Here is a 12,423-nt window from a genome sequence, read left to right on the forward strand (position 1 = left end):
TTTTGTTTTAGTCCGTTCTCATCTGCCGTCTAATATCTACATTCCATTCAGGAACATGGTCATACTCAGTCACACTATTCAAAAGAAATGTGACTTTATGCATGCTCAATAATCCAGGTAAGCAAATGACGGAAAGTTGGATCAGTTCATCTGGCACAATGTTTATTGGGAGAAACCTTTCATCACTCTCCAAAGGAATTGAATCAAGTGCAACTGGACTTGGTTATATATCCGTGAAGACGTTTCGCCTCTCATCCAAGAGGCGAAACGTCTTCACGGATATATAACCAAGTCCAGTTGCACTTGATTCAATTCCTTTGGATAACCATGACCTGGATGAATGAGAACATTCACAGACACGTTTCATCACTCATCTAAGTGACCTTTTCTCTCTCAACTGACTGCAGATATCCCCACCCTTATAAACAATACAGGTGCTTAACAACTGCAACCAACAATCAGTTTCATATGCAAATTGCCATGACTGTTAACTAGAGTTACAATGGCCATTGGGGGATAGTTGCAATCACAGCGTTGTAAGATGGCGACAGACGTACTCTTAGGCCGCCCCTCGTTTCCTCCCCTCGATAGCGAGGAATGCTGGTTTGAACAGGGAGTCAAAGAGGCCATCTATGTGAAGAGGGAATGACCGTCCCTAAACCTGAGGGGGGGGGGCTAAGAGTACATCTGTCATGATTTTAAAATGCTGTGATTGCAAACATTCCCAAATCCTCTGTGAATAGTGCACAGGGCCATTGTAACTAGTTAATCTTCATGGCAATTTGCATATGAAACCGATCGTTGGTTTCTGTCGTTATGCCACTGTATTGTTTATAAGGGTGGGGATATCTAAAGTCAGTTTAGACTGAAGAGATCACTTAGATGAGTGATGAAACGTTTCTCCCACTAAACGTTGTGTCCAGATGAACTGATTCAACTTTCTGTGACAAAGGAAACATATTTCCATTGCTTTGTTGATAGTACAGACTCTTTATCTGCCTATAAAATCTGGTCGTGGTCTCAACATGTTTTCAAGTCATTTCTCATATTATCATTTTCCCCTATCTATGGCCTCATTTCATCTCTCCTCAGAAGTTGTAAGCTGTGTTCATTCATCCTTGTAATGAAATACTCTCTTGACGCCTGATAGTTCCGAATGGAGCGACTAGCTGTTAATATCATATTTAACTGCTTTTCAGCATTTCATGAATTGTCACCTATTCATATTTCTGACCTCTTAACTCCCTATACACAGACATAGACAAAGAGGAAAAATAAGTACTAGTACCAATAATTAGTACCAATAAGTGCTAGTGGTAGTGGTGGTTGAGGTAATATTAGTAATGAGTTTAATGATAATATTATCAATATTAATAATATGATTGTCATATCCATTACCATAGCTTTGTGCACCGTATTTGTTTCAGACCTCCTGTCAGCAGGGCGTTGCCACAGCCAGAGAAGCTGCAGACCAACAATGTTGGCAAGAAAAAGAGGCCCATTGAGGTAAGAGGGAGCATACCTTTTACCAAAACATACAGGGACAAATGAGAAGATGCATCAAGATGGTCTATTTTATATTAGCAAGCAGGCATTTCCCCATAAGAGGAACAAATGAAGTTAGAACGTGGGTTGCTAATGGCATTATATCAGCTAAAGACCCTGTGTGATCATATGCTGTCCAGACCACATCTCTGGGGAACCTGATGGTGCTGTAATTGAGTAATGAGGTACTTCAAATGGCATTCGACTCAAAGCATCTCTGTTGTCATGGCGCTGACCTCGCCTTACCTGACTCTGCCACAGGACCTGGTGCTGGATCTGGTGTTTGGTTACCGTGGCAATGACTGCCGCAATAACGTGCACTATCTGAATGAGGGGGCGGATATCATCTACCACGCGGCCTCGGTTGGCATTGTCCTCAACTTGACAACCTGTGAGTAGGAAACAGGACATGGTAGAAAGTGGACAGCATCCCCAAGTAATGACATGACTGTGTCGCATTAACAATGATAAACATGAAATAAATTCCCCTTGGGGTGTGTGTGTGTGTGTGTGTGTGTGTGTGTGTGTGTGTGTGTGTGTGTGTGTGCGTGCGTGCGTGCGTGCGTGCACACATACGTATGTGGCTTGATGTGTTTTCTTAACAGCCTGCCAAAGTTTCTATGTAGAACATAGCGATGACATTCTGTGCCTAACGATCAATCAACATCCCAAATTCCCGAACGTGGTGGCAACTGGCCAAGTAGGTATGTTTATGCAAAGCTGGCCTCATGTCGTCAGCCAGCATTTCTTTTCCCTGTATTTTGTGAAGTGCATAGTGCAGGGGGATTACTATTACACATGACCGGGGACCGTCCCCCTCCCCCATGCTCTTATATATGTGTTCTAAAGCAGCTAACCTGCATAATCACAATCGCTGCACGGTTCAGCTGAAGAGAAATTGTCACGCACACTGCATGCCTTGTGATTCAACACAGTTTTCCAAAATGAAGAACAAGTAAGAAAGACAAGTAAAAAAAAAAACATTTTTGAAAAGCCAAAATTGACTGCAAGGCTGAGTAGCTAGGGATTTTGAATTTCACGAAAAAGGAATAGATGGAAACTATTGAATGAAATTGTATTGTAGTAAAATCTCCAGTAAAACAGTTTAATATATGGACCTATGAAAAACGCTACAGTGAGGTAGGCAGAAAAGCAGCACATGATTTGTTGGCGTTCCTAAATTCACCATCCCTTTTTCCTACTTTTCAGGTGATACTGGTGACATGTCAGGTAAGGAACTTTGAGAGAAGTATCAGGAGAGGGAAAAAAAATCTTTCAAAGCACAATATATTATAAAAATGGGAAAAATGTTTGAGATTATTATCTTTGGCCTTTTAATTATCCTTTACAAATGAGATAGTATTGTAATTGTATTTTTTGACATAACAATGGACAGAGGCGCTGTAAGGGTTAGACACATGGATTCTTTTAACACACTGCCACCTAGTGGTCTTTTATGTTGGGACAGGTCTCCGCCCCCACCTACATTCAGTTGCCTTAACGTTAGATATCATCTCTTTCTATCGCCATAATCTATCATGAGATTTTGTTTTCGTTACTGTATTCGACTTTTTTATTTTCCTGTTCTTTTTCTATCCATTATTAACCCTAGTCTAATTTATATCTATCAAACTTACATCTGTAACCTCACAGCCTGTGTCGTAAATAGAAATGTGTATTCGTTTGTGAATTTCGTGCTTTATGATTTCCCCATATTTTGTCTCTTCGTCTCTTTTTTGTCGGTCCTGCTCAGCCACGTCTCCTTCCATCCATGTGTGGGATGCCATGACTAAGCAGACCCTGTCTGTGCTGCGTTGTTTCCACTCCAGCGGGGTTTGCTCTGTCAGCTTCAGTGCCACAGGGAAACTCCTGCTGTCTGTGGGCCTGGACCCAGAACACACAGTCACCATCTGGAAGTGGCAGGAAGGTACTGTGGGGAGCACTTTTGTGTGAAACAACAACGGCAAAAAATGGCCCTGACCTTCAACCTGGAGGCTTAGAAAACCAATTGTTCTCTAGAACCCCACACTCTCACCCCTACAACAGTGATATCCATATATGTGTCTCATTCACTGTTTGTAATATGGCAGCCAGGATTTCAGAATTTCTACACAACTTATTCAAATATGATGAAACCCTCTTTTGCAGACCACTAAATTGCAGCAACAAGGCTTGGAACTCTTATCTAACAACTCTTTTTTTTTTTAAAGGTGCCAAAGTGGCCAGCAGGATGGGTCACACGCAGCGGATATTTGTGGCAGAATTTCGGCCAGATTCAGATACCCACTTTGTGTCCGTCGGGATCAAACATGTGCGTTTCTGGACGTTGGCTGGTCGGGCTCTGCTCAGCAAGAAGGGTGTAATGAGCTCCATAGAGGACGCCCGTATGCAGACCATGCTCTCTGTGGCATTTGGAGCTGTAAGTTATTTTCCCTCATCAAAAATACTGACAGAAAATATATTACGATGTACAATATAGTGGCTATAGTCACTACAAATGACAAAATGTGCTTTTTGCACCTTCCCGCCCACTGTCTCATTATTTCAGAATGCATCAATGTCTTTTCAATGATCTGATCTCTATCTTTTAATAAATGTTAAAATGTTTTATATATTTGAAATATTACATTTTCTCTTGTGATTTGATTTCAGATCGTATTTAAAGCTATGTTCTCAACAGATATCACATCATCACAAATACACTATTCATAAATGTATTGTGAATTGTTTTTGCAATGCTTTTCCATGCTCTTTTAGGTCACTAGATTAGTGCAGATTTGTTTTCTTTTCAGAATAACTTGACATTTACAGGTACCATTAGTGGGGATGTGTGTGTGTGGAGGGAACACATTCTAGTAAGAATCGTGGCAAAGGCCCATACGGGCCCCGTGTTCACCATGTACACCACACTGAGAGATGGTCTCATTGTCACCGGAGGCAAGGAAAGACCGTGAGTACTCCTCTCCCACATCGCCACACATGGTCTGTCAGCTCTCATTGTTTACAGATCAGCATCATGGATGTCAAATTAAAGTGAATAGTTTTGATGGAATCACAGATATCAGCAGGATACGACAGACAATGTTTTGTATCTGACAAGTTGTGATTTCAGTGTTTGCTGTCCTCTGCAGGTCAAAGGAGGGAGGAGCTCTGAAGCTGTGGGACCAGGAGCTGAAGCGGTGCAGGGCCTTTCGATTAGAGACGGGACAGATCATAGACTGTGTTCGTTCTGTATGCAGAGGAAAGGTAGAGTATATAGCTGCACTACTATCGTGGGTTCATCTGACAAAATGATCCATCTAGCTGTCTTCTCTCTCACTGCTCAGTTCATCATCACAGGCCTCACATATTTTTCTTGCTCTTGTTCAAAGGGTAAAATCCTTGTGGGCACCCGAAACGCTGAGATCATTGAAGTAGGGGAAAAGAATGCAGCATGCAACATCCTGGTAAATGGACACATGGATGGACCCATCTGGGGCGTAGGCACCCATCCCTCAAGAGATGTGTTCCTGTCTGCTGCAGAGGATGGCACCATACGCCTCTGGGACATCCCAGAGAAGGTCATTACAATCACCTTCCCCCCACTATTATGTTCTAAATGTGACAAGAATTAGTTGTGGTTCATCCAAACACTGGTTTCGTAATCAATTCCTTAAATCAGTAATGCAGAACTGTTAAAATGGGAAACTCGGTTTTTCCTCTTTCGTGAATTCTCGTCTCTTTGTGACTGTAACTCTGTGATTACCTTGCCTTGTGGGGAAACAGAAGATGCTGAATAAGGTGAACCTGGGCCATCCTGCACACACTGTCAGCTACAGTCCTGAGGGAGACATGGTGGCCATTGGTATGAAGAATGGAGAGTTCATCATTCTTCTGGTGGCCTCGCTTAAAATCTGGGGCAAAAAGAGAGACAGGCGTTCACCTATCCAGGATATTAGGTAGGACACTGTGTCTCATCGAAAAACAAAAGTACCACACTTTTCCCTCATCACACTACCAGTGTTAAATTTAACAGTATGCAGTGCTTTTTAAAATCTCTTTTCTCCTGTTTAGGTTCAGTCCGGATTCTCGTTACTTGGCTGTAGGTTCAACAGAAAGTGCCGTTGATTTCTACGATCTGACTCTTGGACCACAGCTCAACCGCATTAACTGCTGCAGGGACATCCCAAGCTTCGTCATGCAGATGGACTTCTCTGCTGACAGCAGCTATGTCCAGGTACAGACACAAAGGCTTTTTTCACTATGAAAAGGCAACATGACTCTGTTAACAAGAGTTCATGTCCGAGATAACTGTCAGAACATGTACCTGTACAATCATAATCTGTCATATCCTGAAACAGATATCCACGGGTGCATATAAACGGCTAGTTTATGAGGTGCCATCTGGAAAGCAGGTCACGGAGCAGTCCCACATTGACAGGATTACGTGGGCAACATGGACAAGGTGAGGAGTTTACATTTAGGATGTCCGCCCATACTCTTACAGGCACACTCCAATGAAGGAGACATTGTGCGAAAAATATTACCATAATACAATCAACCTCACTGTATAACTGCAGCGGGTATAATTTTTGCCTCTCTCCCTCCAGTGTCCTCGGGGACGAGGTCCTTGGGATCTGGTCCCGTAACACTGACAAAGCGGACGTCACCTGTGCCTGTGTGTCCCACTCAGGCCTCAACGTTGTCACAGGCGATGACTTTGGAATGGTAAAGCTGTTCGACTTTCCCTGCCCAGAAAAGTTTGTAAGTATAATTGAAGAAAAACTTTTTGTTTTTTTTATATTTTGTCGGGAATGGATTTCTGTCTGTCAGGGGAAAAAATTATACTATAGTACCACTGAAAATGTGTAACCAACTCAAAAGGTGAAAATATTTGAACCATTAGAAGAACTGGCGAGGACCTGCAGCAGATACCTAATTTAGGTCTTGTGTTTCAACTGGATTTAATGTCATTTGCAAAGCTACATGCATGAGCCTCGTTCTTTTTGCGATTAGCTCATGTAAACGTGATTGGGAGACTCAAACTATACTTAAGACAAACATCTGTCAATTATAGCTTGGAAAAGGCCACTTTAATAATGCACATTTTGTCTCATCTAGGCCAAACACAAGCGCTTTCTGGGTCATTCGGCTCACTTGACAAATATACGTTTCACAAATGGGGATCACTTTGTCATCAGTGCCGGCGGAGATGACAGAAGGTAAGACTGAGGTCCAAACAGTGCAGCGATTATTTAAAAATGACATGACCATCAAATCTTAAACGGATATGTCCTCTTGTGTTTCTGCTCTAGCCTGTTTGTATGGCGGTGCATCCATGCACCTCACTGAGGAACGGTATCTGGGCAACTTGATGAGTCCACGTGGCTGTATCGGCTTTTCCCAGCATGGCTATCCAGGAAGAGGAACCCGCTGAAGGATGCATGTCAACAGGACAGTTCTGGCAGCTAGAGGATGGTGGAAGAAGTAACTGGATTTACTGCCTCAAATCTAGGTGCATGCATAGAGTATGTGCAAGCCTCATTTTCATCACATCAGTATCAGTCTTGATTGACAACACAAGACATGGAGGGCTTAATATCCTTCAGTAAAAATCACATCAAGATTGGAAGAAGCTCTATAATATTCACATTTAACATGAACATTTTAATGATGGATTATTTCTTTAGTATGGGCGTGTCTATATAAATGTCCCAAATGGCAGATTTGCCAGTTGGTATGAGTTTATGTTACTGACGATGCCATTTTTAAAAACATGTAGCAAGCTAAATTAGCCTTAATCCACTTTGAGTGTTGAACTAATGACGGTTTGGATTTGTTTGACTTTTTGTATTGTCATGTTACTTTCACTTTTTTGGCCATGTACACATTTGGTTAATTTCTTTTGTTTACCATATTATTATTTTTTTTTACACAGTATTTCTAATCCTGTGGCCTTCCTCCTGAATGTAACATCCACAGTTATGTTCTGGATGTCAGCATGCCAAAGCATACTATGCACTGTACACCTGACCTGGTCACTGTGTTACCCTGATGGTTTATCAATGGTGTGTTTTTTGTGACTGTGTTGTTGACTGGTTGAACCTCAGACCACCCCCAACAGTGTGTGACCATGTGTGTAGCAATGTGTAAGCTTGTGCAGTATCTCCCTCATGACGTTACATGTGCACATTTGTTCGATGACCTGTTTGTGATAAATGAGCGTGCATGTCTTACTGAATGACAATCTGTTGAACCAAACACCCCCCCAAAAAAAACAACAAAAAAACAAAACAAAAACAAAGGAAAAGCTGTAAATTGATGTTCCAATACACTTGTATTTCTCCTTTGGTCACTTTTCAGTGTGCTGCTATAGTGTATTGTCATTGTGTTATCATTTATATGAAGGGTGTGGCTATGGCTATTTTTTCAAGAGTTTATTGTTAATGTAATCAGATATGTTGCTTAAATGGAATGTTTTATCAGAGTGAAAATATGAAAGAGCAAAAAAGTTTGCTCCTTGTCTCAAGACTAGTTACTAAAAAAAAGTTGCTGCATATTTTGATTTACACCAATGTAAATACCATTTGTAGATATTCTTTTTGTATATTTTTGTGAAATGTTTCTTAAATTCAACTTTATTAAAAAAAAAAAGGCAACTTTAGTTTGGCTTTGTGCAGACTACCTTCCTTGCCGTATGTAAGCACAGGGGACCCAAATACCGGTCCTGACCAATTAAATGATGAACTAGTTGATCAGGTTAATTAAATTAGCAGAGCTCAAACCAACCTTAGGTTATAGCTAAATCTTATCAACAATCCTCACTAAGCTATCAGACAATGGAAAGCCTTCCTTTCCACCCTTTTCATGTTCTGATGTAATCAGCAAGCAGCCTACATCATGTCAGTATATGACCCAAAATAATCACTACTGTGATAACATAGGAAATAAAGCAGCCTAAAGAAAATCCTATGCAGGTAGTTGACAAATGTTTGTGAATGTCGTAAGTCCACCAAAATGAGTTGATTTCAGATAAAAAAAAAAAAAAAAACAGGAGGGCTACATTACTTTGCACTTTATATTTATAGATATGGTCTATTTACATTTTTTACACACAAAGACAATTACAGGAATGAAATACTCAAAAAAAATCACTGCAAAGCAGATTTTGTTTACATATAGTGGTGCTTGAAAGTTTGTGAACCCTTTAGAATTTTCTATATTTCTGCATAAATATAACCTAAAACATCATCAGATTTTCACACAAGTCCTAAAAGTAGATAAAGAGATCCCAATTAAACAAATGGGACAAAAACATTACACTTGATCATTTATTTATTGAGGAAAATGATCTAATACTATATATCTATGAGTGGCAAAAGTATGTGAACCTCTAGGATTAGCAGTTAATTTGAAGGTGAAATTAGAGTCAGGCGTTTTCAGTCAATGGGATGACAATCAGGAGTGAGTGGGTGCCCCGTTTTATTTAAAGAACAGGGATCTATCAAAGTCTGATCTTCACCATACATGTTTGGAGATTTCTGAGGACCTCAGAAAAAGCATTGTTGATGCTCATCAGGCTGGAAAAGGTTACAAAACCATCTCTAAAAAAGAGTTTGGACTCCACCAATCCACAGTCAGACAGATTGTGTACAAATGGAGGAAATTCAAGACCATTGTTACCCTCCCCAGGAGTGGTCGACCATCAAAGATCACTCCAAGAGCAAGGCGTGTAATAGTTGGCCAGGTCACAAAAGAACCCAGGGTAACTCCTAAGCAACTAAAGGCCTCTCTCACATTGGCTAATGTTAAATGTTCACGAGTTCATCATCAGGAGAACATTGAACAACAATGGTGTGCATGGGGAAAGCCACTGCTCTCCAAAAAGAACATTGTTGCCCATCTGCAGTTTGCTAAAGATCACATGGACAAGCCAGAAGGCTATTGGAAAAACATTTTGTGGACGGATGAGACCAAAATAGATTTTTGCGTTATGTTTGGAGAAAGGAAAACACTGCATAAGAACCTTATCCCATCTGTGAAACATGGTGGTGGTAGTATCATGGTTTGGGCCTATTTTGCTGCATCTGGGCCAGGATAGCTTGCCATCGTTGATGGAATAATGAATTCTGAATTATACCAGCGAATTCTTAAGGAAAATGTCAGGACATCTGTCCGTGAACTGAATCTCAAGAGAATGTGGGTCATGCAGCAAGACAACGACCCTAAGCACACAAGTCGTTCTACCAAAGAATGGTTAAAGAGTAAAGTCAATGTTGTGGAATGGCCAAGTCAAAGTCCTGACCTTAATCCAATCGAAATGTTGTGGGAGGACCTGAAGCAAGCAGTTCATGTGAGGAAACCCACCAACATCCCAGAGTTGAAGCTGTTCTGTACAGAGGAATGGGCTAAAATTCCTCCAAGCCGATGTGCAGGACTGATCGACAGTTACCAGACACGTTTAGTTGCAGTTGTTGCTGCACAATGGGGGGGGGGGGTCACATACTTTTGCCACTCACAGATATGTAATATTGGATCATTTTCCTCAATAAATAAATGACCAAGTATAATATTTTTGTCTCATTTGTTTAATTGGGTTCTCTTTCTCTTCTTACTTTTAGGACTTGTGTGAAAATCTGATGATGTTTTAGGTCATTTATGCAGAAATATAGAAAATTGTAAAGGGTTAACAAACTTTCAAGCACCACTGTACATCACTGACCAATGCTGCATGTTTGGAACTCAATCATCAATGAGCATTGTTGACAATTATTGTCTGCAGAATAATGAAAATCCAAGCACAAGCTTCAATCAATATCCTTGGCTTCCATTACGGTTAAATAACGTGTAACCAAACTAAATCACACTTTGAAACAGAAAATTCCATCAGTTATAGATTGCCTTGCCACTAGATGAGGTTTACTAGTTAATTGTTAAATATCTCAAGTGCACATGACACGAAGAATTTTTAATATTTAAGATAACCACTATACTATTAACACCGTGAGTGATGAAAAGGGTGAGGAAACCCTCATAATTTGACAGAGAATGAGCTACCGCAGGAGCAGCCATGATCAGCTTGGGGATTCTTCAGTACAAGAAAAGACGAGCGGATTAGCTCTTGGCTGAAGTCCAGGGTGGCTCCTTTCACAAACTCCAAGCTGTCTTGGTCCACGATAACCCCCACTCCTCCTTGCTCAAACACCCTAAGAAGACAAAAGTATGTAGCACAAGGAGGGGGTTGATTGCATTAAGAGATGAGATAGTATTTGCTTAATTTTCAAGAGAGACTACTCAGAAAATCTAAAAGTAGTTGGTAGCACAATTTACCTGTCATCTTCATTTCTATTACCATCAACAGAAAATTTGTATTGGAATCCAGAGCAGCCTCCTCCCTCCACATGAATCCTGAGGTATTCTCCCTTCCCCATTATCTCCTTGAGTCTCTGGATGAAAGGAAGAACAAAGGTGTGATGAAATGCAGAACACAAATATGTATGTACAATATTATTTATGATTGAGCAAATACTTTGGCTGAACTGTAAAGAGGCATATGATCGCTGGTGTACAAATGAAATTGCTTCTTTGCTACTGCAAACAGATGTGGAATGCTACTGTGACTTTCTCAAAAGTCAAAAATAGAAGTACCTGATTTGAGTGCTTGGAAAGAGTTCTTCAGAAAAACTCTTATAAAACAGACTTTAGGTATTATTAATATGATCCTGTACAGCCCAATCAATGTGATAGAATCACACCACTTTATTCCATAGACTCGGGAGAGCAATGGCTCCTACCAATGCTATTATGGAGTGGAGTGCTTTCTGACACTGCTACACTGACATTTAAGTCTGACTAGATGGATTCATAGTATATATATATATATATATATATATATATATATATATATATATATATATATATATATATATATATATTACAGTACTTAAATTATAAATAAGTAATAGGATACCATTGATAAGTCTTGGGTTTCTCAATCCCAGCTTTGGAAGAGATGTGGATCAGTAGGAATCCCGATTAAACTTACTACAACAGATGTGTAAAACCAATCATACAAGTACATTAACCTCCTTTTAAGGATTGCCTCTCTACAGTAAACAAAGTTAACATTTTGACCGACAATCATGGGTATGTCCTGACCTTAACACATGATTCAGTGAGATTTACTTTATCTTCAGATGGACCTGAAAACACAGGGGTTTCCTGGGCCAAGGTGCTGTTAAAGCGCTGAATCCCAGCAGTATAGATGGGCTGGGATATTTGTTGACAGCTCTTTAATTGTTGGCTTGCACGGATGTTGTTGAAGAGGAGGTAGGATGCCCTAAAAGTAATTTAATCAATCAATCAAACATATTAAAACAGTACATTTTGCTTATTAAAATGCAACGTTCTTTACATAAAATAAAAGCGCAGATAAAACGAAGAAAACGTAATAAGTAAAAAAGCAAACATGCTGACAGATACACTTCAGTAAAATCAAGTGAAGACCAGACCAAGGGGCATAGTCAGAAGAGGAAAGCGAGTTAATGTAAACACATAAGGTACAGGTGTACGTTTGCATGTTGGCCATAAACACTGATCGTTGGTTCGTTGGCTAGCTAGCAAGTTAGCAAGCTAGCACACGTAATTGATTGCTCAACGACGTATTCATCAGCCAAACATATTTGGGCCAGTATTTCAATCACGATCATTCCTTTCGAAATGCTAGTCTGGAAAACACACCCACATTACCTAGCCACGTTCAACGATCTTGACTTTGACGCACTTATCATTGCACTTCTCGCAAATGACATCTTCCATAACAAACGTTGCAGGCTCAGCCCACAAAAGTCGTAACGAAAAAAAGGAGGACATGTAATTGGTTGAGAGGGCCTGTCTATC

General features: G+C 40.4%; 2 protein-coding genes across 2 annotated transcripts in view; one reads left to right on the forward strand and one right to left on the reverse strand.

Moving 5' to 3' along the window:
* eml5 (EMAP like 5) overlaps positions 1-8,178 on the forward strand; it is a 45,776-nt gene extending 37,598 nt beyond the window's left edge. The window contains exons 28-42 of the mRNA XM_056295474.1: positions 1,428-1,506; positions 1,807-1,936; positions 2,151-2,249; positions 2,755-2,775; positions 3,299-3,472; positions 3,756-3,964; positions 4,338-4,495; positions 4,677-4,791; positions 4,917-5,105; positions 5,311-5,483; positions 5,599-5,761; positions 5,886-5,989; positions 6,135-6,288; positions 6,646-6,746; positions 6,840-8,178. Coding sequence (XP_056151449.1) covers positions 1,428-1,506; positions 1,807-1,936; positions 2,151-2,249; positions 2,755-2,775; positions 3,299-3,472; positions 3,756-3,964; positions 4,338-4,495; positions 4,677-4,791; positions 4,917-5,105; positions 5,311-5,483; positions 5,599-5,761; positions 5,886-5,989; positions 6,135-6,288; positions 6,646-6,746; positions 6,840-6,876 — 1,906 coding nt within the window. The 3' untranslated portion in view covers positions 6,877-8,178. The remainder of the gene's footprint in view (positions 1-1,427; positions 1,507-1,806; positions 1,937-2,150; positions 2,250-2,754; positions 2,776-3,298; positions 3,473-3,755; positions 3,965-4,337; positions 4,496-4,676; positions 4,792-4,916; positions 5,106-5,310; positions 5,484-5,598; positions 5,762-5,885; positions 5,990-6,134; positions 6,289-6,645; positions 6,747-6,839) is intronic.
* Positions 8,179-8,588: 410 nt separating this feature from the next.
* isca2 (iron-sulfur cluster assembly 2) lies at positions 8,589-12,352 on the reverse strand. Its single transcript, XM_056296024.1, has 4 exons — positions 12,274-12,352; positions 11,683-11,863; positions 10,855-10,970; positions 8,589-10,730 (listed from the first exon to the last, which is right to left on the reverse strand). Exons 1-4 carry the CDS (start codon positions 12,333-12,335, stop codon positions 10,556-10,558), a joined length of 534 nt encoding a protein of 177 aa, XP_056151999.1. The 5' UTR covers positions 12,336-12,352; the 3' UTR covers positions 8,589-10,555.
* Between the last annotated feature and the right edge of the window lie 71 nt (positions 12,353-12,423).

This window comes from Lampris incognitus, chromosome 16, assembly GCF_029633865.1.
Source record: "Lampris incognitus isolate fLamInc1 chromosome 16, fLamInc1.hap2, whole genome shotgun sequence".
Lineage (NCBI taxonomy): Eukaryota > Metazoa > Chordata > Actinopteri > Lampriformes > Lampridae > Lampris > Lampris incognitus.

Excerpts from the sequence above, each read along its gene's own strand:
- isca2 (XM_056296024.1), bottom strand. The coding sequence starts at position 12,335 with ATGTCATTTGCGAGAAGTGCAATGATAAGTGCGTCAAAGTCAAGATCG. Across the intron at positions 11,864-12,273 it reads AGATCGTTGAACGTGGCTAG|GGCATCCTACCTCCTCTTCA; the intron begins GTAATGTGGGTG and ends AATTACTTTTAG. Across the intron at positions 10,731-10,854 it reads AATAGAAATGAAGATGACAG|GGTGTTTGAGCAAGGAGGAG; the intron begins GTAAATTGTGCT and ends TTGTCTTCTTAG.